The sequence below is a fragment of the Mauremys reevesii genome, linkage group 7 (genome assembly GCF_016161935.1).
Source record: "Mauremys reevesii isolate NIE-2019 linkage group 7, ASM1616193v1, whole genome shotgun sequence".
In the NCBI taxonomy this organism is placed as follows: domain Eukaryota; kingdom Metazoa; phylum Chordata; order Testudines; family Geoemydidae; genus Mauremys; species Mauremys reevesii.
Genome location: NC_052629.1, coordinates 6,794,049 through 6,820,596, shown reverse-complemented (window position 1 = coordinate 6,820,596; position 26,548 = coordinate 6,794,049). Strand labels below are relative to the sequence as shown.

Sequence of the window (26,548 nt, the reverse complement as noted above, 5' to 3'; positions counted from 1 at the left end):
ACTAGCCTCCCCAGGCGGGAGCTCAAGGGCCGGACAGGATGGTCCCACGGGTCAGATGTGGCCCACAGACCATAGTTTGCCCACCTCTGACCTAGATGATCGCAGTGTCCCCTTCTGACCTGGGAATCTATGAATTCACTACGGCCTGTTAAATGCTACAAGACTTCTCTGTGTGGGCCTGCACTGAGCCTACAAACTCATTTCACAGGGATGCCACTGAACGTATGGCAGAAAACAGAGCTGGTCTGGATTCAGTCCTGGTGACCTCTGGGCGAAAACTCCATCACCCATCTCTGGAGTTCCATGCTCGTCCATGTCATTTTCTTTTTGTTTTCCTTATTGATTGGTGGCCGGGTTTTTGGTTTGTTTGTTGTTTTTTTTCCCCCCTCCCCTTCCTACAAAGGGAAGGTTTTGATATGGAGATTAGGGAACAGATTTCTAATAGCTAAACAGTAGCAGATGATCCTTCCACCCAATTACTGGCCTCGCTCTTTAATGCAGAGCCAGCGATAGCGCTAATCCGCCTTTCCCCATTTCCTTTGCTGCGGACTGGTATTTGGAATATCGAAAGGTGGCTGCTTGCCCCACGTACAATGGGTTTATGAATATAAATTAAAGCGGAAATGAAGTGGAGGCATTTCAAATGGATAAAAATCATTGGTCTCCAGATATAATCAAGAGGCACTTTCTATAGCGTTGGTCCTGTACACAGCTCAATGGGAATGTGGTAGTGGCCTGCCGTAACACTTGCAACTCGGTCAGTGGAATGCAAGGGGCAGCTGACGGGCAGCGGGAATCGGTGGAAATGGGGGTTACCTATAAGATACCTTGGCAGCTCTTCCTCACTGGAGTTCAGCTGGGAAAGTTTTCCAGATCGACGGCTGCACTGGCAATTTGTCAGAAGCCCACAAGCGTGCAGAGAATGGGTGAAATCTTGGCCTCACTGAAATCAATACCAAACTCCCATTGATTTCAATTGGGCCAGGATTTCCACCCATACCTTTATATATTTACATATTTTTACCATCTAGGAATAAATATGCAGAGTCCTAAGATTTGCTCAGGCTTGTTCTTGTCTTTTCAGTTTGCTAGCAATAAAAACCTGCAGCTGAGCAGCTCTGTCCTTACCTTGCAGTACCAGAGCGAAGGCTGCAATGGTAGGGAGCTGATTTCAGTGGCACAGCTCCCACCTGGTGCAGAGTGGCAGGGGGACCCGGGGCTCACTTACTCCATTCCCACCTACTTCAGCAAACCAACAAAGAGACTCAGACCTATGCTCACTTGTGTGTGCCCGGACCCTAGGTCCAGGGAGCTCATGTGGGAGTGTATTCTTCTTCCTTCTTCCTTATTGCTTAACTGTACAATCTAAGTCACAATCCAGAACTAAATTAATAAAAATATAACAAAGCTATATATACCTTCAATATATAAAACCCACCACCATGTGCTTATTGTAGGATTACCAGCATGGAGATCTTTTAACACCCTGCTACGCAATAGGGTGAAATCCAAGATCCACCATAAATCTAGGAAAATTACCTTTTGGAAGAACAACCTTCAGCTCCTAATGGATGAGCTTAGGTCCAGCCATTCATACTAGCATGTTCAGGACACCCAGAAATAGACAAAATAGAAGTCACTGGTAACTGAGCACAGGGCCATTGGATCAGATCATCGTCTTGTGTTGTCCACCAACTTGAACGGAGCTACACACTAACCCCATCTCAGGAGCTGGCACACTGTTATAACACATGAAGCCAAGCACATAACTAACACATGCACAATCACACACGCGCGCGCACACACACACACAAGCATTAGTATTTTTTAAAGCCCTGTCAAACATACTTCTGGCTTGAAAACTAGAGAGAAGCTCAAGTTTTGTAATTATCAGAGCTGAGGAAAATGAAAATTTCTTTGTTTTCTCTGATTTTTTTTCTCTACGGTTTTCAGGTTTCTGTCAAAAAAACACAAAACTGACTTTTTTTGTTTAAAACTGAAACCTTTTTGATTTTACCTAAAAAAAACTCCCAAGAAAAATTCTCCATAACAGAATTTTTGTCATGAAAATTTACATTTAATTGAAAATCCATTTTTTATTAGTAAAATGTTTCAATGGACACATTTTGATCACCTCTAGTAACAGTAGATAGCTCCGGTGCCCTGTGCCTAAAATGTTATAATCTGATCCCTTTTCAATAGCTTAACCCTACCTATCTGTTTATTCACCAGATCCTTCAATCCCTGAAACCTTGTGCCAACACAACTCTTCAACTACCTTGCCTGCAACCTTATTCCTGTCTGTTTATCATTCTTTATCTGCAGCTGTTCCGCTCGAGTTCCCTAATAAATTACTACTAGAGTCCTAATTTTTAGATTGTCTGTTCTTTTCTGAACTCCCACTCAATAATGTCTCTACAAATCTTTATACCTTGTCAAATCTAAACAGATAAAAGAATCAGTCAGGTAGACAAGAAATTCCCATTGTGCAGAAGCAGGAGGAATATGAATCTATGCAAAGAGACCCTGTCATCTCAGACTGGCTACAATGAACCATTTCATTGCATTATATTTTTTTTAATGAAAAATATGTGGATACTTAAAAAAACCATCAGGTTAGAAAAAAGTATTAGAAGACAGCATGATACCATAGCTAGGGCACTGAACTGGGAGTCAGGGAAGATGGCTTCTGGTCCCAGATCTTATAATGACACCACAGAATCACTCAGGAGGTCATCTAGTCCATCCCCCTGCTCAAAGCAGGACCAATCCTCAACTAAATCAGGACCAATCCCCAACTAAACCAGTGACTTTGGGCAAATCATTTCACCTCCCTAATACTGTTTCCTATCCCTCCTCTGCCTTTTCTGTGAAGACTGTGAACACTTTGGGGCTGGGACAGTCTCTTTTTATGTGTTTGTCCAGCTCCTGGCTCAATGGGTCCTGATCTTGGTTGGGGCCTTTAGAAGACACTGTAGCGCACATAATTCATAATCATGGTATTTAGGCTAAAGGATATCAATGACAAAAGTTTTACTTTAAAAAATATTAAAGCATCCCTCTGTCCTTTGGAAACCTAAAGACACCTGCATTGAATTAGAGCAGGAAAGCGAAATAGACCAGAAACAGACAGTGAAGCTGATCAACCTGGGTTTTTTGTCTGAGCTGAGTGAACTGCACAAAGATAAACAAACAGAACACAGATTGCCAGGTAAGCCTGATTTCTCAAATTCTCTCTTTCCTTTTACCAAGCATGATTAACACTTACGTTCTGATCCCATCTACACAATCTGCCCTGTCATTGTGACACGGGGAAGGCATTTGATAATTTCCCACGTTTCTTTCTTGCGTGCACATTCAATGTCTGCTGGGAGATTTTTAACAAGGAAATTATATTTGATATCCACAAAATGGCACTGTCCAAAATGGATACAGCTGGGATTTTTAAAGAAGCCTGATGGATTTCGGCCCCCAAATACCATTTCCGTGGGATTTGGGTGCCTAATGTCCCTACACATGCCTTTGAAAATTGTCCTGCGAGCGTGCCATGAATCGGTGACCTGTCAAGGCTTTGTGTCAATCCACTACCTGGTGGTGAAGTTTTCTGGACAAACGCACCCCAAACGAAGGCCTCCTTGCTGAATACAGAGCGGTATTAGTGGGTAAGCCACAGCAATCGATTATCCATGGGAGGTTGGCAAAGGGGATCAGAGCAAAGGTCTGTGATTTCCAAGAGATCCTGACAAATCACGTGCCAGAGGCTCCTGGCAACACGGTGATTCCAGATGTCACTCTGAGTGCCCTGGGGACTGGATCACTCGGGCATAATCCTTAACCACATCAAGCTCCCCCTGGGTGCATCTGAATGAGGGAGGTGAAAGTGGTGCTACGTCGCACATCACGCTCTCCTGATCCCAAGGGCCAGCCCCTTAGGGGCTGTTACACTGACGGGGACTGGCTACAGGGCAGTGATCTCTGGCCCTGCCCCCTCTTACCCCCAGCCCTCTCCAGTCACAACCGCAAGCCCAGGCGTGTTGGGGGCAGACTGGATGGCACACAGCCAGCTGCCCTGGCTTTACCCTATACCAGACCTATACCCCAGCTGCCCCTGCGTAGCTGCCTGAGCAGTGTAACCACCCAGAAGCAGGGCAGTGAGCTGGCCCCTCTATTTAGCCACAGATCATGAGCAGCGGCAGTGAAACCCGCCCAGACACAGATTTCTCCATTGCGCCCTCAACTCTGATCTCCAGGGAGCCCCTCTACGGGAGAGAGAGTAGCTGAGCCTCTCGTGCTCCATTCAGCCATTGCCCTCTAAGCTGAGACCATCAGACAGGGAACTAGGTAGTTGCAACCACAATGGGGATTTTTGCAACATGGTCAATTATCTCTCTAGGATCCTCAAGGGAGGCCATCAGGCAAAAGGTCCTTTTATTGCAACTGCTGTCGAGGCCCCAGGAAACGCCCTTATCCAGCAGATGGGGGGTTGGCCACAGAATCCACCACCTGCTGCAGAACTGTGCAGCGCGACCTAGGCTAGCATTGTCCATTGGTCTCTGGCACAGCATCTAGAACCATGGTCCATGACTGAGGCTCCTGGGCACTATCGCAGTACAATACATGGCCATCATCACTCCCTATAGTATCAGAGGGGAACAGCAGCTAGCCAGAGGTATACTTTCTTAATCAGGGCTTGTATCAATAGTGCAGGGATCTAGGAGGGGAGTCCCAGCATCACTCTGACCTGGGACTTCCTTATGACCATGACAGACAGAAGTATTGTCTGGTGCCATCTGTACTAACCTCAGACTGGGCTAGTGTTTCAGAGGAAGGAAGAGAAGGGGGACGGTCTCAGCTGGATTTCTATGCCCACCTGAAACAGCTGATGGCTGGATTTTCAAAGAGGTGAACAGAAGTAAGGAGCCCAATTTCCCATTGAAAATCAATGAGATTCGGGCATCTCACCGCTCTTTGTGTCTCTGAAAATCTTCCCCTACACTTATGCCCTATCCTGGCATGTCTTTCTACAGGCTTGGGCTAGACAGCGCCGAGGCTGCTCCAGCCAGCAGACACCGTATCACGATAACTAGTAGAGCTTTGCAGCCCTCCGTGCACTGGGACGTTCGTCATTCCACCCACCTTCTGCGAAAGGCTTCAAGTTTGGCCACCTGAATGCCATTCTCCTGATGAAGCCAGTAAATGAAAGGAAGGGGGCAGCCCGCACTTCAGTGCTCCAACAAGCCCAGAGACCTACCTCTTCCATAAGGATGATGAAGGTGGTGTTGTGCCCTTGCTGGGCAAGCAGCTTGCCATCAGAGGTGAGGATGTGCAGCCCACGCGGGGCTTTGCCGGGGCACTGCTCCGCTCTGGCCACGTATTTCTCCCGCAGCCCGTCCGTGCAATTGTTAGACACAATCCTCCGATACCTGGGGAACATGGACAATTCAGGTGGGGCTCGGGAGAGCAGGTTTTATTTTTGTAACGTACACATTCCAAAGAGCTGCCCCAGGCTGACAGCCCACATGCTCCCCTCAAATCAAAGAAACTCAAAGGCTTTATTAATCCGCAGAAGCCAAACAAATCACGATCCAGCCGTCTCCGGGGACCCTGGCTTCACTGGTGAGAACAGTTTCATATTGTTGAGCCGATTCTCTACATACCACTTTGAAAGCTGGAGAAGGCCTATTCAGCTCCCTGTTCCGTCTCCCTGTCTCCTGCATTATGGCATTTCGTTATGCTTTCGTTACACTGTGTCTGCTCCTATTCTGCTCCAAGGCACCCTGAATGATTTGGCAGGAGCTTTGTCCAGCTCAGTTTTAAATGATTCAAGGAGCAGGTTTCTCTTGGCTCCATTCAGAAGCAAAGCAAAGAGATTAGCTCCTGTGAGGACACTTGGCAATTTGTTGCCTTGTTCCGGGAGATTGACTCTCCTAGTCATTGCCTCGCAGAACCGGGGAAGGTTAGCAGGACTTCAGCAGCTCTTCCCCACTCCAGTGCATCCCTGCTGCCAGGGGCTCCCCCAGCTGCAGCCAGCCCACTTTAGTGATAATCTTTCCCCGTGGAGTGGTTTCCTAAGACCCATGAACACAGCCTTACAGTAGCCCAACTTTCATTGGCAAACCTCCAGGAAACAGCCAGCATTTGTGAGCAGGGCGTGGCACTCATGAGCAACCCTACAACAGACCTCCAAGTCGACATCTGCTGAGGCACACAAAGAATGTTAAAATGACAAACCAGTGTCTGCCGCCCACTATTTCGGAGTGACCCTACCAAAACAAACCAGCATCTGCAGCCCAACATTCCGGAACAACCCTACCAAAACAAACCAGCATCTGCAGCCCAACGTTCCGGAACAACCCTACCAAAACAAACCAGCATCTGCAGCCCGGTGTTCTGGAGCAACCCTACCAAAACAAATCAGTAACTGCAGTACAGTGGTCCAGATTGAGCCTACCAAAACAAACCAGCATCTGCAGCCCAATGTTCCGGAACAACCCTACCAAAGTAAACCAGCGTCTGCAGCCCAACGTTCCGGAACAACCCTACCAAAGTAAACCAACATCTGCAGTCCAACGTTCCAGAACAACCCTACCAAAACAAACCAGCGTCTGCAGCCCAACGTTCCGGAACAACCCTACCAAAACAACCCAGCATCAGCAGCCCAGCATTCCAGAGTAACCCTATCAAAACAAACCAGCGTTTGGAGCCCAACATTCTGGAGCCACCCTACCAAAACAGACCAGTGGGCAGAGCCTGGTACTCGTGAGCAACCCTACGTCAGCCCTCAAAGCACAAGCAGCCTAAGAATATGAGGAATGTCACAGTAACAAACCAGTATGTGCAGACCCAGTGCTATGGGAACCCTACAATAACAAACTACTAAATACACAGGGTGAAGGTGGGAAAAATTGGGTAAGGATGCACAGCATAAATCCAAGCTTCCTAAAGAGTTGTTATAAATAAGAACAGTAAGAGAGAAACAAATTATATGAAAAATCACGGAAAATACCCTGAGCGTGTCCATTTACATGTTCAGCAGCTACTCAGATGGATATTTTGATTCTCACTTTAATTTTGCAGCAGTGGTGGCATGAAGTGTGGGCTCCCAGGATCATATATCACTTGAGAGCAATGAAATATCTACATGTCACTTATGTTAATGGACTTTTCTCAGTGCCTGAGGAATGAGGCACAATTCCATATAGACGAGGCTGCAAAAAAGCAACTCGCAAATAAGGCTGGAAACCCGCCAGGCAGAGTAGAGATAACGCTAATGGTCTAGACTTACCGTAAATACCACAAGGTCACCAAAAGCGAGAGCCAGCTGGACTTACTTACCCAGTGCTGTTCAGGTAGCTCTGGCCAAGACTGCAGTCTTTTGGCAAGGAGGATGGGTTGAACCAGAAAGCTGGCATGCACTGGTTGTTATTGTGCCTTTCATAGCCATAGTCACTATGGAAACAGAAAGGTAATGAGGAGCATCAGATCATAATAATTAAGCACTGGAACTGTTTATCTAAAGAGGCTGTGGAATCCCCAGTATTGGTGGTTAAGAACAGGTCAGACACGCACTTGTCCGGGATGGTCCAGGTATACTTAACTGTGCCCTAGTGCATTGGGATGGACTAGATGACCTCTTGAGGTCCCTACAAGTTCTAAGATTCTATGTGCCATGGGTCACCACAATCTTCGGGAATCACCTATTTACTAGAGCTGGCTGGGAAATTTGAGCTAACTTCTTTTTTCTGAAAAAACAAGCTTTATTTTTAATGACCATAGTGGAAGAGAAAATGTGGGGGTTTTGACAAGCCGTGCTACTGATGGGGGGGGAACAGGAGAAGGGCTGTTCTTTCTTCTCATCCTGCCTTCTAGTCCATCAATAAGTATCCAAACCTGGATGCCTTACTCGGATTTCACTGTGTCCATTCTTGATCAAAACTCCCAGGGGTGTCAGAAGGAGTCTTGACTCACGGCGAAGTAAACCCAGAGTAACTGATTCGGCAAAGCTGTTAAATGTATGCTTAACTTTAAATGCATGCTTAAGTCCATCCAAATTCTGCAACACACAAGCTTAAGCCCCATTGACTTTGTTGGGCATTAAGAATATTGGAATGGATTTAAACACATGGTTAAGTGCTTTGCTGAACGGGACCCTAGTGAGTGCCCAAATTAGGGAGGCTATGCCAAGCAGCACTGAACACTGAAACTGGAAGCATGGGAGACCCTTTCGATGGGCCATACAGAATAGGGAAGAATGCAGCCCCAGAAAGCTTTGCCGAACAGTAAGCATTGCACAACTTTGGAAGCTTTTTGTTCCATGTGGTGACAAGAGAGGAAGAAAATCGGATTCACTTCGAGCTTAACTAAACCTGTAGCCATTTAATTTTTTGCATTTCCTTTGATTCCATGAACCAAGCCACGTCCCAGGATCTCGCCATATTCGCGACAGGGAAGCGTCGCACAAAACGCAAAGTGCCGGGAGCCGATCTTGACTGATTAGCCGAGGAATAAAGATGAACAGCATGCCTGAACAGTGACAGGGCTAACGAGCAAACAAGGACATGACTGATGCCTGTTCAAAAGAGCACTTAAAACAAACAGTTGGAACTGCCCTGGTAGGCTCATGATTACACAACAGAAAGTGCATCTTCCCTGCAGAGCGTACCACCAGCGCTCAGACTCTGGGGGTCGGGCGAGCTTTGACTCTGGTGAGTGGCTTGAAAGCTGCCACATCCACACTGCTATTTTTACCATGCTAGCTTGAGCCCTGCTACAGTGAGTCTGTCTATCTGGGCTGGGAGGCTCACTCCCAGCTGCAGTGTAGACAAACCTTTACTGTCATTCGGGGGGGAGAGGAATCCAGCTCACCGATCCCTCCCTGAACCTTTAGGGGATGGAAACACACCCAGCTCACACCAGTTGTCCTCCCAGTGATGAAGTCACAAGGCCGATCAGAAGCGCAAAGAGGTCAATGGGAGTCTTTTCATTAGTTTTGGTGAGCTTTGGATCAAATCCTCTGGGCCTCCCTCTTTGGCTAGCTGGAGCTAACGTGGGGATTTTGAGATAAAGAGGAGGAATAAAAAAATGATCACGAAGTTCATCTCACAACAAGCCAACAAACTCCAGCGCTATCGGAACCACAGACATGACGAAGGCTCCACACGCCCTGCGATGCTCTTGGTTTTATCCACAAGCATGCCAGAGTCTGAACGGAAAGCTTCATAGAAGGGTTTTAGCAAGATGAATTAACTGTGCAGCCTCACTGCTGCCAGTATTCTTTGGAGGACAGAGATTTCCAAGCTGCATGAAAAGGTTCAGAAATTCCCTAACGCTCTTTGTCGCAACGTTCCATTTAATCATTCTCAGAGGGTCAGCCTGGCACAGTAAAGAATGCCTGGCAGTGACTGCGTAATTAAAAATGTTCAGGAGGAGCCGTACTCTGCCCAAAAGAAGAAAAGAGCTGCATAAATATTTAATAAAATTAAAGACAACATTGCTGTATGCCCCGAAGGCTGTGGGCTCGTTCATTAACTTCTGGTAATTGTATATTAAAATCTCACATGCTGCCCACCTTCCCGCTTGCAAGCCCCAGGGTTTGCATAAGTTAGGGAAATAATCAAGTCCAACTGCTTCTCTGTCTTTCCTTTCTTGACAGAGTAAATAAAGAACCGGAGGGGGTGGGAAATACCAGCATGTATTTTAATAACACTTCTCAGTTCCACTGCTTCTGCACAAGGCAAGAGTTTGATTTTTAAAATGATTATGTCTGAATGTAGGTAGCCACAGCTACATCCTCATTGTATCTGTCCACACGCAGTTAGCGAACCCATGTGCTTTCATCTATAACTGTGGTCTTGCCATGAATAGTGACTAAGTCATAAGGACAAGATGGAGTTCCAAGCATCTTAGAATATCAGGGTTAGAAGGGACCTCAGGAGGTCATCTAGTCCAACCACCTGCTCAAAGCAGGACCAATCCCCATACAGATTTTTACCCCAGTTCCCTAAACGGCCCCCTCAAGGATTGAACTCACAACCCTGGATTTAGCAAGCCAATGCTCAAACCACTGAGCTATTGCCCCTTGATGACTCCCAATCAGATCTCTTCAGCTTACATGTAAAATATGGATTGGCCAAGATTTCCAAAACGGACTGGTGACTTTGGATGCCCAACTTAAGATGTCTGGAGGGGCCATGTTTTCCAGAAAGTGAAAACCATGAAAACCAGGCCCCTTTAAAATATCTCCGGTTGGGCATCCAAAAGGGAGGTGCCCCAATCACTTGTCACTGTTGAAACCCTTTGCTTTGTTCCTCCCTCCCCCACCATGTAACTATCAGCCCTGTAAACTCAACCTAGGATTGGAATGTTAACTGGTTCTTTCTGGCCCGTGCATCACTATCAATGAAGATTCAGCACTCAGAAGCCAGTTAAGGATTCTGTTGAGGGTGCACAAGCTGGAGTAGAATCCAGCTGTCTCCGCTATAGTTGTGTTGGCTCTGCAGGGCTAACAGGAGAATAAGGCAGTAAAATCTTATTTTAGTGTGTAAGGTAGGTGGAAATGATACTGAATAGATACAGGAAGCGGGTCTATTGAGTAAGAAGGTGCCATTTTTACAGTCACTCTCCAAGGTACCAACTGCATTTTAAGGCCAATTAAATTAGAGTAGCTTTGCACTTCAGCCTTAAAAATACACCAGGCTGAACTCTGGAATGAGAAAGCAGGAGTGCTTCAAAGCAGTAACCAACCAGACAAACACAAAAGCATCTGTGGAGATCAGTGACAGGCTGAGCACAGTGGCAGAACCAAATGATGTGGTATGGGTAGACAGTGCAGGGAGGTTCGGTGCTTATTATTAAATGTTAGCTTTTCTCGTTAAGGGTGAGACCAGCATCCAAATGTGCCACATCTCCTGGGATAATCCAGAAGAGTCTTAGATTTCATTGATGCATTAGGAATAAATGAACATCTGGTTCAGCAAAAATGAAAAAAAAAAATCTACCTGATGTCCCTAAACCTTTGCTTAGACCAACCACCATTGATATTCAGGAAAAGGCAGCTATCTTTCTTCACATTTTTTTCTCATTTTGGCTGCACCTGGTGCATGTCCAGGTCCCAGCCAAAGCTGTATCAGGAAGTCTTGAAAAGAAAAACTGTGGATCAGATCCTCATCTAGCGTATATTGGCATAGCTCCACAGATGTCATGCAGGAGGCTTGAATGGAATCCAGCCTAAGAAGTCCTCAGTGAATTTAGGTTGATTTTCACCAGCTGAGGATTTGGTCCTGCCTATTTAAATGGAAGCAGGAAATAAAAACATCTTCCCAAGACAACCTCTTCTTGTTGCATTCCCAGCCCAGTTTAGCTGTCCAAGAGGTGCAGGTAGTTCAGGGATTCATCTGAACTGCTGGGTGTTTGTGCACACCGCCCCAAACCTTGTCTGTACCCCCCACCCTTTTGAGAATCAGCTGTTGTTAGTCACCCCTTAGCATCCTCCTGCAGAAATCCCAGACACCGACACTTTCCCCAAATGTACGAGCAACATCAGGGTTTTTTAAAAAACCTCAGAGCAGTTTGGAATTTACGATGCCATTACCTCAAAACATCAGAATTTATGCAAAGCAGCCTGTGACTTCTGACAGGCCCACACTACATGGGGGAGGGGTGTGTGTGAAAAAAAGGCCGATCTGGCTTTTGCTGGTGACATTTCTTAATAAAGTGTTGCTGAAAAGCAATAACAGTTTCCCAGGCTAAAATGAAAATCATTGCCCTGTTTTCCACGATGCAGCCTCAAGTGGCTACAGAAGTCAAGTGAGGCTGAAATTCTTTCCCTATAGGGGCACCCTTTGGAGGGGAAACTCCTTTGTTAGAATGATCTGCAAAAAAAAGTCCCTTAGCACTGCACAGCCCACCCTTGGAATTCCATATACATCGAGCTGGCTGGTTCGGAACAGGCACAGAACCAACAGCAGCAGGAACACTAGTTATAATGGGCCAGAATACTTACCACTCAAAGTCCCATTCGGCACAGACACAAGGTTCTGACACAACGGTTCTGGAGTAGTCTCGACCCAGGGCACACTGGGCTCCAGGCTTGCGTTTCTTATAGATCTTCCTCTCTCCCATGACGCAAGGCTCACCCTTTGGCAGCGGAACCATCGTGGATTAGAAAGAGGAGAAGAACATGGAGGATTTCTAGTCTTTGCCCCACCACTATTACTATACAGCAGGATATCAAAGCATTTTGGGGGATGATTTGGGCAGTTAAGCGCTCTTTGAAAGTCAGGAGGGACTAATACTTAATTCCCATTTACACATTTAAAAACCTCCTCTGTACAAACTTCAAATCAAGTCTCCCAGATTCCTAACTCCCATTTACAGCTTCGTAAACCTCCCCCTACACTAACTTCATCAAAGTATCCCACCAGCCGCCCCCTTGTGACTCGCCTGTTACTGAAACAGAACGATTATTTCTGTTTTGAATATGGCAAAAGTTGTGCATCGAGTGCCTCGTCTAAGGTCACGCACAGAGTCAGCGACAAAGCTCTGACTCCTCTTCCCACTACCCCTTACTGCCTTGTAGCACTCGGTCATTTTCTTCAAGCGCTGTGTAGGGGATTAATACTGAGGTTTTCTAAAGCACTGCGGGAGGACGTTTGAAGGAAAGTTCGACCAGATACAGATTGTTTAGGTGAATTACCATCAATCGTCTTTTCTCTTAGGTTGAAATAACTTGTTTGAGCCAAACCCTGCCCCCCCCCAAAACAAACCAACCCAGACCAAAACGCACAATTACATTCCTTATCTTTCTCGTGATTACTGATTGCCAAGATGATCCCATGGTATGAAGAACAAGGGAGTTATATACATTACTTTTTATACAGATCATGTTTTACCTGTTTGATATTATCATGCCTGACTGCACAGAGTTAAATTAAAGGAAGCTGTTGCGGGAGATGAGGCTTGGGCAGAAAGATACAGAAACTGCAGCAAGCCAGCCATCTCTCCCAAGTCAGAGATGGAGGTAACCAGGCTGAATGGAACTCACAAGAATTTGCATGGGAAGACTGCAGTGTAGGTCAGGCCCACGCATATAGACTTTCTCTGGCTTCTCCCTTTGCACTGCATGCTATGTTCCTTTGGGTGAATACATAATGCTTTGTTTTGAAGAAGCTGAGTTTGAGACACTTTGATCAGATGCTGTCACAGGAACCCAGAGGAAAAGGGCTTCCAGGTACCAAACACAGTTGGCCCTGTCATGTTAAGGCAGCTGGTAAGAAGGCAAGGAGAGGGGGGTCAGCCCAGAGATGCAGTCTAAGAAAGGTAGGATGAAGATAGTGAAGCCTGAGGTGCACCTGAGAGGGACTAAAAGGGGTCCAAACATTTTGCCCAGCTAGATTAGCAGATGCTTTCCCCTTGCTTCATTTTGCATTAGTTTTATTCGTTCTGTGTCATGGCTCTATCCACCCAATATATTCCAGGTTCCATGACACTCATTTCTAATGCATCTTCTCTTGCTGATTTCGTTCAGTGACATCACAGTTTCAGTGTTTGTAATGTCACTTCATCACCATGGAAAGGACTGTGACATCACAGTGTGGTCGTTTTGCAAAGGGCCCCAACCCTACAAACAACTCCCCGAAGGACAGGACTGCATTAACTCCCATTGGCTTCCCAAGGCCCCAAATGACCCTAATGTGATAATAAGGCAGGTGATTACAGACGAGAAAGTTTATATACATATAAAAAAATAATAATATGGTCTTCTCTGTCCTCTTCGAGCAAAGGGCTCCTGAGAGTTTTCCAAACTTCTGTGAGATAAGTAGATACTTTTATATCCATTTTACAGATGGGGAAATGGAGGCACAGAGACGGGAAATGACTTGCCTGAGTGAGTGGTGGAGCCAGAAATAGACTCCAGAACTCCAAGACCTGAGTTTAAACCAGCAATGAGGAACAGCACATGCTAGTGGAATGGAATTTCTAAACACTGTTACAAGTTTAAAAGTACACTGGCATGGAGCTGGAGCTCTTTACCCTTTTTCCTGGGTTCACAACTCTCAGCTGACAGAATTCCCCTGTTGGTGTCTCCCGAGTGACTGATCCAATGATTTTAGGTTAGTTTATCTAACTGGGCCAGATTCCTGTTTACACTAAGGGCCCTTTATACGTCTCTGGCAGTGTAAGGGGAACTTAGCATGGGAGTACATGACATTACAGGCCCCTATTACACAGCCAGAGCGGTGGCAAGGGACCTTAGGGCAAATGAGAATCCGGCTCAGTGTGTTTCACTATGCTCTCCGTGCATTCCAAAGCACAAGTTGAGTCTAACCAAGATTTAATGCCGTTCTGGAAGCATCAGGAGGAACTATTTAAAATATGTGATATCTATAGGTCAGAACCGCCTCACTGATTTGATGAATGCTAGATCCTTCCCTCTCTAAAGAACAGAACATGATAGGCTCCTACCCACAAACACTCTGAGCTTGAAAGGCAGTGTTGTGCCCCATAAAAGACTGCACAGGGAGTCAATGGTACCTGATTGTGCAGGTGCCAGGTCTGGTAGTCCTCTTTGTTGCACCTCCTGCTGAAGATGGATTTGTAGTCCACTTTGACCAGCTGCCATTCAGAGCGGAGACTGAAGTGGCCAAAAATTCTGAACATTGGAAAAGAGAGAAAGGCATACACACAGTCAGCCATGGAAATACGGAGCCTCCATACAAAAGTGAACCAAGGGTGGAAACCAACATTGAATCCCAGAACACATTACAAGGAAAGAACATAAGAACAGCCATACTGGGTCAGACCAAAGTTCAATCCAGCCCAGTATCCTGTCTTCCGACAGTGCCCAATGCCAGATGCCCCAGAGGGAATGAACAGAACAAGTGATCATCAAGTGATCCATCCCCTGTCGCTCATTCATAGATTCTGGCAAACAAAGGCGAGGGACACCATCCCTGCCCATCCTGGCTAATAGCCATTGATGGATCTGTCCTCCATCGATTTATCTAGTTCTTTTTTGAACCCTGAGCCTTTACCTTCCTGTGCCTCAGCTTCCAATCATCTGCTTGTACGTGGTATCCTGTTCTCTGTCCCTTTGTGTATCCTGCCTTATTAGAGTGCAATGGATACACAATGGACATACTCCTGTATGTCTGTATAGCACCTAGCATAATGGAGTCCTGATGTTAGCTGTGGCTTTTAGACACTCCTGTCTTATATATAATTATAGTAAGGAGTAGCCCCATTAAAGCCAGTGGAATTACTCAGGTGAATACAGTTATACATGTATTTATACAATCGGGTCCTTTCTGAGATGACATGTTCTCACTGGAGTTAAATATTCTGATTGTACAAAAAGGAGAGAGGACCCAAATGTTAAAAAAAATCACTATGCAGCAAAGAATGAAATGAAAATAGAGACCAACATGATGGAGGTGCTTAGAACATAAGAAGGGCCATACTGGATCAGACTAATGGTCCATCTGGCCCAATATCCTGTCTTCTGACAGCGGCTATTGCTAGATGCTTCAAAGGGAATGAACAGAACAGGGAAAACATCAAGTGATCCATCCTCTGTCGTTCAGCCCCAGCTTCTGGAAGTCAGGCTTGGTAAACATGATGCAAGATGAGAGCCTGCAAAGACAGCAAACTACCATCTCCTAATTAGTTCAACTTCTCTGGAGCGAGGTCATGTCACATGATAACCGTGCTCCACCGCAGGGCAGGAACTTCCTTTTTTGGCAATTCTTTTGAGCAGGCTGATCATTACCAATGATTCAGTGACCCACATTTATGGCCGATCTGGCCAAGTAAGTAAGGAGATGTCTCGTTCATGATGTGCCCCCAAGCTAGTGGACTTGTCACTAGAGGCCCCAACCAACACTGGGGCCTGTTTGTGCCAGATGCTATGCAGCCCCAGGCACACAATAGGAGCAGAAGAGCGTGCATTCTAGATAGACAGGACAGACAATGGGTTACAGCACAGGATTGGGTACTGAGGCACAGAGACGTGAGGGCTGGGATTGTCAGGAAGGCCAATGAACATTAAACTCCAGACTAAGCACTCTGCCCAAGGCAATTCCAGACATCTGTGTGCTTGCTTGAATTCAAAGCCAGGTTTCCTGAAGCCCAGTGCAGTACCTTCCCCACAGGGCCATCTTTCCTCATACCCATAAAATCACACACATGCCTAAGTGCTTCCAAGATCAGCGCCAATGTGAGGCCAACCGTCTCGATACTAAACATTTTGTGCTGCCCTCCTGTGTGATAAACACTAAGAGAGTTTACTTGGCAGAAGCTCACGTCTTTTACAAAGAAACAACTCACAACAAAACCGCCTTTAATTAATAAATAACATCAGGTATCTACACAAAAGGCGCCATTCATCTGGAATCATTCAGCTAGCTGCAGGGAAACTGTTTTTCAATCAAGCAACTACTTCTTATTCCTCACGCCAACAGTTCTTTTCTCCATAAGAAGCAGCTTTTCAGCTGGCTGGAACCATATTTCCAACGGGGTGCGTGGTGCAGGGAGATGGGGGCACAGACATCAGTTGACCACTTTAAAAGCCATAAACAAAGCTACAGTCTCACAGAGGGAAAAGAAAATGAAATAAAGGTGATGGAGCAAATCAATGCATCATCAGAACAAGCCAATACCAGCAGCTTGTTCTCCCCAAAGCAGAGTCTCAGATGCAGAAGAAAAAGATCTTAGAAATCAACAATCATTCTTTAACTGAGGTTTTTAAATGCATATAGATGATTTGTTAAACCTACTTCATTTCCAATATTCAACCAGAAACAGCTGTCACAGTATCACCTTACCTAGAGGGTTGATAGGAAGGAGAGGGAAGTATTTTTCCAACACACCACACCTTTCACCAACCTAAAATTCAACCAGGCTATTCATGAGCTTAGGGCCGGGGGTTAAAATTCTTTTATATACAAAAAAGAGGGGAAATTGCAAGATGATTTGCAAGTCTCACAGTGAGAGGGGAAGAAAAACAAAGATCAAAAGAGTGCGACCCTCAAGACACAAACATTCCTAACCTACATAGCACTGTAACCTTATGGCTGTAACCCTCATCCTAACCTCTCCAGTGTTTGCCACCATCCCTTGCTCTGCCTCATCTTACCCTAGATTGTAAACTCCTAAAGGCTCATGGCTTTGCCTCTCCTCTGCCTGCAAGGTGCTATGCAAGCTTACAGTGCTGTGGAAATGCAAATGTAGGGAGCAGTGCAGGACACAGGATTAGTGGCATGGATGGTGAAGGGCCAGAGAGGGACAGAGACCTCTATTACAGGGAATGAGGAGCTGCATTGCCCCAGGGGCAGCTTCAGAAGGGACTGTGCCATTGGATTTATACAATCCCTCCCCCAGTACCTCGACACGCAGGGCAAGTGTGTGTGCTGTACCTGCCCTCTGGATGGTGCATTCCTATTCCCACCTGCTCAGTTCTGGTGTGGAGTCTCGAGGAACATGGGGCAATGATCTCCCCTCATTCACATCCACTTTGGTGACGTGTGCTAGAGCCAGGCACAGCCTGAGCCCGAGGCAGGTGGAGGAGCCCCTAGGCTCTGGGGAACTCGAACCTTTCTGAGCTGACTGCTTTTTGGCACCCAGCGGGTTAGTTTTATTTCCCTGACTGGCTGCTGTAAAACCAGCTTCACGCCCATGAATGGCAACATCGGCCGCACACTGAGCAGCTCCGGCAGCAGAAGCTTCATACCCACCAGCTCTGCATTCAGGAACCGCGTTCTGTGTATGGGCTTAGCTAGTGGCTACGATATTCTACTGAATCAACTGTGTTGCTTTTCCTCTAAACCTGGTTCCCGCCGGATTTGATACGGGTGATTTAAATGAGGCAAAGGAGGGTTAGAGGATGGAAATGTCACTCCATTTAGTGAGCCAGCCCCTCCGGGCTAGTGGCCTAGTCCCATTGACTCCCACAAAGCGATGCTGATTTACACCAGCTGAGGGACTGGCCCGGGGTGTCTATTTCATTGAACTGTAAACCCCCTGCCCCCAAGGAGCTTACCTTGGATCCTGGGTCTCTGTGTGCTAGTAACTCAGGGAGCGGCACACTGCCCCCAGGAGGAAGGGGGGGATCAAGGGCAGGCTCAGAGGCAGGGTGACCAGATGTCCCGATTTTATAGGGACAGTCCTGATATTTGGGGCTTTGTCTTATATAGATGCCAATTACCCCCCCCCATCCCCTGTCCCGATTTTTCACCTTTGCTATCTGGTCACCCTACTCAGAGGCTGATAGGCAACACATGGGGGGAGAGAGAGGAGAGCCATTATTTCGAGTGAGAGGGCCCCCATAGCTCAGGGGCATGAAGGAAGATGCCTGCTCAGAGGAGGAGCAGTGTAGGAGAGAAAGGAGGTGGTTAGAGTCAAGTGATTGACAAGCAAAAGCCCGAGAGCACTGTGAGAGGGAAAAAGCCATTCTGAAAAAAATCAGGACTGGAGCACGCATGGAAAAAAATTACCGTGGACTGGACTCAAGGAGATCAGGAGTTAGGATTTTCAGGATAGTTAGTATAATCTGCTCCTGATCCCTGCATCTTGTGAAGAGGCGGGGCAGGAATGGTGGAGGAAGGGGTGGAATGGGCCAGAGCTGGGGGTGGAGTTGGGGGCGGGAAGAGGCAGGGTGGGGGCAGGGCCTGAGGCTGAGCAGGGGTTGAGCACCCCCAGGGGAAAATTAGAAGCCGGCACATGTGAGGGCTTGCTGAGGGTAAGTCCCCGGCCTGCATGCAGGGTCTCCCTGAGAACTGGCCCCTGGAAACGTGGTAGCAATATCCCTAAACGTCTTCCTTTCCCTCTTCCGGGTAACTCCCAGTTTATAGAGTTTTGTTGGGAAAACTCCGTGCCCAGTCAAGCTGAGTTAGTCTTTCAGCTCCCTTGATAAAATCAGTTACCACGAGGCATGTACTGCTCATGCTGCTAGTCCAGGGCTGCCCCCACCTGCTGCGATTGTATCTGAGCTCTAGGGTAGGAGATCAGGAGTCAGGATTTTCAGGATAGTTAGTATAGTCTGCACCTGATCCCTGCATCTTGAGAACAGAAGCAGCCTGATTCCTGTGTGAAGAGGACACCTGCCAACTGCAACTGCCAGCCCCTATGCAGTTGTGGAGGAATCTGGATTCATCTCTGAACCTGTGGATCATTAGTGGAGTGGTGAGTGCACCATCTTTTAGTTAGACAGTCAGGGGAACTGTTTGGAAGACCCCTATCCCCTGAACTGTGTCCTCAAGCCAGGGAATAGGGGTTTGGTGATTTTATTACCAACTGCCTATTTAGCCTGTAGAGGGACTTACCATCTTATCCAACATGCACGTCTTTTGGGCTGGATTGAACTTAGGCAGCCAAGTTGTTTATTGATGCTACAGGAGATACATTGTCATAGGTGATCAAAGGCCACTACAAACCAGGAGGACAGTACATTTTTCTCTTGCTGTATCAGGTCATGTGACTGGGGAATGTCCTGGGTATTATCAGCGTGGGCACTGGTGACCCTGAAAATAGTGTTTTACCTTGTTCTGTTATATTTATTTCCCATTTAATTCAATTGACTATATTGTGTGTTTGTGTTATTTCTTGGGAGTCGCCAACCATCTGGCCCATAAGTGGGAGTTGTCCTGTGCTTAGAATTTTCCTTCCAAGCTGCCCTGGTGACCCTGCCCGGAAGGAGCAAGGGAAGGGGAGCCATCGCCAAATAAATTCCTATGGGAAGAAAATAAGGAAGTTACATGACACCCTGCTGAGCTAGAGGCAGTTTCCAGATGAATCCAGGCCTGTCCATCACAACTTGTAAGGAGATTGGCATGAAAGGAGGTAGCCGGGTGGATAGGATGCTACATCATCATCAACAGAGAAATAAACACTTGCTTGAACCCAACAGACAACACGGCTAGAGAAACCAAGAAATAGCGACTGGCCAGAACAGGGCCGTAAGAGCTGTCTCAAGATGAGCCACCAGGGTCTCCCTCTGCACTAACATTAGCGGCCTACACAGCAGGGAAAGCAGAAGGCTGCGCTGGCCTTTCATCAGCAACAAAACTCACCAGAGCCACTTGCTTTTTGAACAAAAAGAAAAACATTGAAATGCTTGCATGGTAATGACAATTAATGGAAAAAACAAGGTTTCCTAAGTGGAAGGGAATATATTAGCATTCCAAAAGCACAAAGCATTAGCTACTCTTTAATTAAATGATTTCAAAGAAGATCTTTGTATATAATTGCTATAATTTAGAAGGAAACAATACTACACTAAATGTAATTAGAGCAATATGAACTGTAAGGGATGTTTCCCTCTGTGATGCTGACGGGGTTCTGGGTCACCTGATTTTTATAAGAAGTGTTTTTTTTTAAATAAAAAGCTTCTTAATGCTGATAAACTATCATGATCCAGCCTTCGATGTTACGAGCTGCAAGTAGGCAAGCAAAGCTGCTGTATCGCCACTCTGGCAATACAGTCACCGATAATAAGTCCCACCAAGATACTTATAGCCCTTTTCTGATGTACAAACCCATCGACATGGTGAAGGCTGCATTTCTAGTGGTCCTGCCTCAGCATGGGGGGATGGACTAGTTGACCTCTCGAAGTCCAATCCAGCCCTACATTTCTGTGATTCATTTGAAGACAGAGGGTGTGAACAAGGGCTGCCCGTGTGTGGGGGGGGAGGGGAGGGGCAAATGGGGCAATTTGCCCCAGGCTCCAGGCCCCGCAGGGGCCCCCACGAGAATACAGTATTCTATAGTACTGCAACTTTTTTTTAATGGAAGGGACCCAAGGCCCCCTGAATCCTCTGGGCAGCCCTGGTATGAACAACTTTTAGAGTAACTAAGGACAAGGAATTGTAGGAGACTATCAAAAGAATACATTCCCAGGGGAAATGGGGAAAGCCCCATCCAAGTGGGATGTGTGGAAGTAGGCGAAAGAGAACATTGTAGGGAACAGTCCTGCCCTGGCAGCGGATTCAGGGGTGACCACCCCACTAGATACTCTAGAGCACAAGGTTCTGTAGTGGGTTCATAGAATAGCTCAATTTGGGATCAGAAAGGCTAAGCATTTATTTTAAAGCATGGTTATGGCCAGGAAAGCAACCACGGCACTGGGACAAGGTTTAAAGGTGCTCTGGTATGTAGTGGGTTACCAGGTACCTGTCTAGCATGCGGCTGATCTAAGGGGGGTTATGAAAGGAAGGTGGTCAGAGGTGAAAGGGAGGTTATCATTAGGGAGGGGACTTGTCCTCTCTTCTCCCCGTTGTCTGACACTGGAAAGGCCCCAGTCATTGGAATTGATTTGTCATTGTTCTGAGTTTGTATTTTTGGAAATAAAGCCAGGGCTGAGGAAAGGGATATGAAGAGGCGTAGCTGGGGGGTTATTTTTCTGTCTCCAACTTGGGAGCCTGTACACAGAGGGCATGTCTACACTACAAACTTAAGTCACCCTATGTCAGGTCGAATTACAGCCACCGCAGTTCCTATGGTGGGTCATGTCCACACTACCCCTCTTTCTGTCGGCGGTGCACAGCCTCACCGAGAGCGCTTCTACCAATTTACGAGGAGCCGGGCAGGGTGGGAGAGAAGACTGAAAGCCCGGGCTCTCAGCGCCACGTGCAGCTCCCTGCTGGGAGCCCGGCTGCGCCCCAGCTCTCCTGGGTTCCTGTCGGGGAGCTTCACTGCTGGATTCTGGGTGGCTGCCAGGTTCCCAGTGAGGAGGCTGGGCAGCAGCCCAGGTCGGAGCAGGGAGCCAGGACCCTGCAGGGCATCCCAGCTGAGAGCGGGGAGCCCAGGCAGCAGCTTGGCGGGGAGCGGGGAGCAGCTGGGCTCTAGCTGGAGGCCCTACCCCGCCCCCGTCCCAGGATGAGAGCCTTAGCTATGAGCCTGGCCTGGGGTTCACAGCAGGAAGCCTACCAGCCTGTCCTGTCAATTTCATGGTTCCAGCAGAGAGCCGTGAAATTGACAAGAATGACAACCAATGGCCAATGTAAGTAACACAGTGTCTACCTGGACATAAGCCCTACGCCCATCGAGGGGGTGCAGTTATTATGTTGCTGCAGCAGGGCACTTACACTGGTGGGAGTAAGGCTGTGGCGTAGACACTGACATAATGAGGTTGATGTAAGATGCCTTATGTCCACCTAATAGACCAGGCCTGAGTTACCTGCCCTTTTCCATTCAACAGAGCAGCTCCATGAGTGTGTCTGTCTCGTATCTGGTTACTTTACTCACTAAATTAGGGAGTTTGTTTTTTTGTTTGTTTTTTTCCCCTAAATATTGCTAACTGTCTAGAGGCAATGCAGATAAAGCAGAACAAGGTGAACTCTTCATTCTGTCTCACACATCCCCAATAACATTGTCAATCAGGACGTAACTGCAGCCCCTTAATTGCTAGCTGGGTTGGAAGAAGATGAAAGATGAGCGCTTGGTTTTCAAGAGCCTACTTTGGAAAGTCAATGTGAAAAGCCATCTTTAGATTTCCCATCTGAGCAGGTCTTATCTGGATATCACTGAGAAGCAATAAATACGGGAGCCCAGATGGCATTTAGACAGAGGCACTTTTCTGACTAAGTACACTTTAACAAGTATTCTCCATTCTGGGCCATAAAACAATAATTTACTGTCGACAGACATGACAGATTTAGTTTTCCTTCCTCAAAGTAAACAGTTAAAATTCGTGTGGATTCCCAGCGAACACAAGAGGGTCGACTCAACCACCATCATTCTCAGCTCTCAATTAAGCGATTGCTAAGGAACCGCAAATCCCATCCCAATCCCTTCTGTTACAGAAATTAGGTTATGCTTTTATTGCGGGGCTGAATGTCATTAATTTGCGAGCAAATTATTAGAAACCTAGAAAACAGTTCTGAAACGCCTGCAGATTTACGATGAAGTCATTTCGGAAAAGGTCAGTGGCAACACTGCTATAATTAAATCTTTCATTAATTTTTTAAATACACAACAACTTACAAATGCAGTATAAATTGACCAGACGACCTTGCAGGAAATTATTACAGTGCTCTTTCGTGTTGTACAATAATCTAGCAGGCCGGAGAATTGCATTTCCTCTCCCTCCTTGTTTTAATTGACGATGGAGTTTCATGTTTGTTACGTAGCAATAATCAGTAGTGGTGGATCGGGCCAGGGATTTGGATGGTTTGGGGGTTATGGAACACCAAGTTTTTGCCCTCTATCGATTCAAGGCCCACCCCAGCTTGGTAAGTGAGAAAAAGTTCTAACAACATCACAGCCAATGAGTTCCCTAGACAAAAGGTCTTAGTGGTAATAGTCTGGGTCCATTGCTGGTGGCGGCTGGGGATGGGACACTAGCAGGGGAGGGCTCTGAGTTACAAAAGAGAATCCTTTCCCAGGTGTCTGGCTGGTGGGTCTTGCTCACATGCTCAGGGTCTGACTGCCATATTTGGGGTGGGGAACGAATTTTCCTCCAGGTCAGACTGGCAGAGAGGCTCAGTCTTTTTTGCCTTTCTCTGCAGGATGGGGCCTGGGTCACTTGCAGGTTTAAACGGTGAATTCTCTGTAACTTGAAGTCTTTAAACCATGGTTTGAGGACTTCAATAACTCAGCCAGAGGTTAGGGGTCTATTACAGGAGTGGGTGGGTGAGGTCTTCTGGCCTGCAATGTGCAGGAGGTCAGATCATGATGGCTCCTTCTGATCTTAAAGTCTCTGAGTTTAAGAAAAGTCAATGGCTACTGTCAGGGCTGGCTTTATGACCCGCGGGGCCCGATTTGAATACCCGGCGGCGGTCCGGGGCTTCGGCGGCACTTCGGTGGCAGGGGATCCGCTCCAGGTCTTCCGCGGCACCGAAGGACCCCCCCACCCCACGCTGCCGAAATGCCACCAAAGACCCCCGGAGTGGGGCCCTGTTAGGTGCGGGGCCCTCTTAAGCACGGGGCCCAATTCCGGGGAATCGGCCTAAAGCCGGCCCTGGCTACTGTAGTGGGGTGGTCACCCCGCTCTGGCCTGGAAGGGGTTAAAAGCAGCCCTGCAGAGGGCTGTGGCAGGGAAAAGCCAGGCTGACTGGGGGAAGCAGCCACAGCTGCGGCCATGCCCCAATCAGGCCCCAGCTAGCCCCCCCAAAGGCTGAAGGACGCACTCTCTCTAGCCCCCTAGAGAGAGGAGGACCTGGCTGCCTGGGAAGCTGAGAAGAATATCTAGGGCGGAGCAGTGCTGGGGAAGGGCAGAGGGAGCTGGGGAGCTCCAGCCTAGCTAAGCCGCAGGCTGAGTTAAGGGCCCACAAGCAGGTATTAGGGTTGCAGAAGTGCAGCCCAGGAATAAGCAGAGGCAGCTGGTCCAAACCCCCCTTGCTGATGAGTGGTTTATAGACTGCAGTCCTCCCCCGTGAGCAGGGGCTAGATAGTGACAGGCAATAGCCGCTGCGGCAAGGGAAGGGTAGGGGGTTGGGAGTTCCCCTGGGAGGGGAGACCCAGACTGAGGGGGTACTGCCAGGGGGCAAAACCCTAACCTAGAAAGGCACAGGGTCTGGGAGGGATATGGGGGCAAGGGCAGGGGAGACACCGGCCTACAGAGGGCGCTCTGGAGGGCGGAGTGCTAATTCCCTGGACAACCAGCAGGAGGCACCGCAGCAGTGAGTTGCTGCCTCGCCACAGCTACTCAGACATGGAAATGCAAGTGCCTCCTCAGTCCTAAACCAAGCCTATTTATATCATGTTTGCAGTAACCTGACAGTGCAATATACAGTGCAAATCTGGGTTGCTGCTGTGTGTATTTGGTTGGACATGTTCTCTGGATATATAAAGGCCTTCGGTCTCCAGAGTTGCCCATTTAACTCGTAATGGAAGCTAGAGCACTGGGGCATTTGCAATGCCTCATATTGTTGACTGAATCTTACAGACCCCTCATTGATAATACAAGGTTTTATGGAGCATGAAGATGCCAAGTGGAAAATGAGTGCTAAGAACATCGCGCAGAGACCCAGACCTCACAGTCACAGCAACCATCTTCATTCATTCCGCAAATATTAGTACTTTCCTTCCATGGCTAACATCAAGGCTGGTGAGATAACAACTTGCCTCACTTTGTTTCTCGCACAGGCCACAGCACAATCCCCTTTGAAGTTAGATGTTGTCAGGATTTGGCCCAATACAATATACGGTTTATTTACAAAATACTTTAAAGTTTTAATTTTTTTCTATAAATACATTAACTAATTAATCAAAATCCTAGCAATCTAGCCTCTTTGTAATGTACCCTGTGGCATGACACTCCATATTCTTCATAGAAATATGGTTATGATATGCATATGGCCTAAGTAAGATATATATTTATACAAGATGGGTCTTGTAAGGTACCATCGGACAGGTTATAATTTACTAAATGTGATTATCCAATTTGTATGCATGCATCATTTCTGTATCTAACGTTAGGAATATTGACTATGTAACTATTACACCTGGGTGTGTATTTGGGAGACACCCACCAGACAACCAGCCATCACAGCCTTGATGGGCCATTAGGAAGAAACACTAAGACTTTAAAGATACTAATCTCGCTCCTTCCTGAGAGGCGTAACACTACCAGGTCAGGTGGTCCTGTCACCTGGTACTAGGCACCATCTTGGACTTCTAGTAATTTTCCATTAAAAAGAGGGGGAGGTCAAGACAGGGAAACAAAAGATTCCCGCCTTATGTGAATCTTATTTAAGGCTGGGGAGTAAGGCAAACAGGACTCTCCTCCATTGCCTACCAAAGAAGAAAGCCTGCTGAAAGTACCTGAAGGGCTCCAGTCCGTAAAAAGAAATAACTGGAACTCTAGCTACAGAAACTCTGCAACTTGCCTAAAATAACATTTAGGTTTAGAAATTACTTCTTGAAACCAGTCTCTTTAAGATCTTAAACTTATTGTCTGTGTTTTGTTTCATTTGCTCGTAATCTTCTTTGTTCTGTTTGCTATTATCCCTTATAATCACTTAAAATCTGCCTTTTATAGTTAATAAAGTTGTTTTGTTTATTACTAAACCCAGTTTGTGCAATTTCTGAGTGTGGGGGCCAAGAAGTTGTGCATATCTCTCTTTACATTGAGGGAGAGGGCAAATTTTTATGAGCTTGCTCTGTGAAGATCTACAGCGCAAGACAGTATTATTTTGGGTTTATTCCGCAAAGGGGGTGTGCACATGAGTGCTGGGTGAATCCTCTCACACAGAGTTGACTTCAGTCTGTGTCTGCAGCTGGGTGTGGCTCTACCTGTGTGTGCGCTGCAAGAGGCTGGAGAGCCTAATTCAGCAAAACAGGGAGAGGGAATCCAGGCTGGTGGAGCTCAGTGAAACCCCAGTACATCAGGTGGCATCCCAGAAGGGGGGGTCCAATCCGTCACATACCCTACTCAAGTAATGTGAATGTGTCCACACAACACTGAGACATTTATCGATACGGGAACATATTCTACCTTCAGGTTCCAAAGGTGGAAACACAATTAGAAACAGTAAATATTAAATACAGAAATACATAAACGATGGATGAGTGACTCCATCTTAATTTGTAGGATGGTGTTCACAAAGCCTTAGGC

At 47.0% G+C, this 26,548-nt stretch overlaps 1 protein-coding gene across 10 annotated transcripts in view; it reads right to left on the bottom strand.

Moving 5' to 3' along the window:
* SORCS3 (sortilin related VPS10 domain containing receptor 3) overlaps positions 1 to 26,548 on the bottom strand; it is a 522,792-nt gene that overhangs the window by 37,515 nt on the left and 458,729 nt on the right. For all 10 annotated transcript variants that reach the window (XM_039481980.1, XM_039481984.1, XM_039481985.1 and 7 more), the window contains 4 exons: positions 14,533 to 14,650; positions 12,002 to 12,135; positions 7,336 to 7,449; positions 5,252 to 5,423 (listed from right to left, as the gene is read on the bottom strand). In XM_039481980.1, coding sequence (XP_039337914.1) covers positions 5,252 to 5,423; positions 7,336 to 7,449; positions 12,002 to 12,135; positions 14,533 to 14,650 — 538 coding nt within the window. The remainder of the gene's footprint in view (positions 1 to 5,251; positions 5,424 to 7,335; positions 7,450 to 12,001; positions 12,136 to 14,532; positions 14,651 to 26,548) is intronic.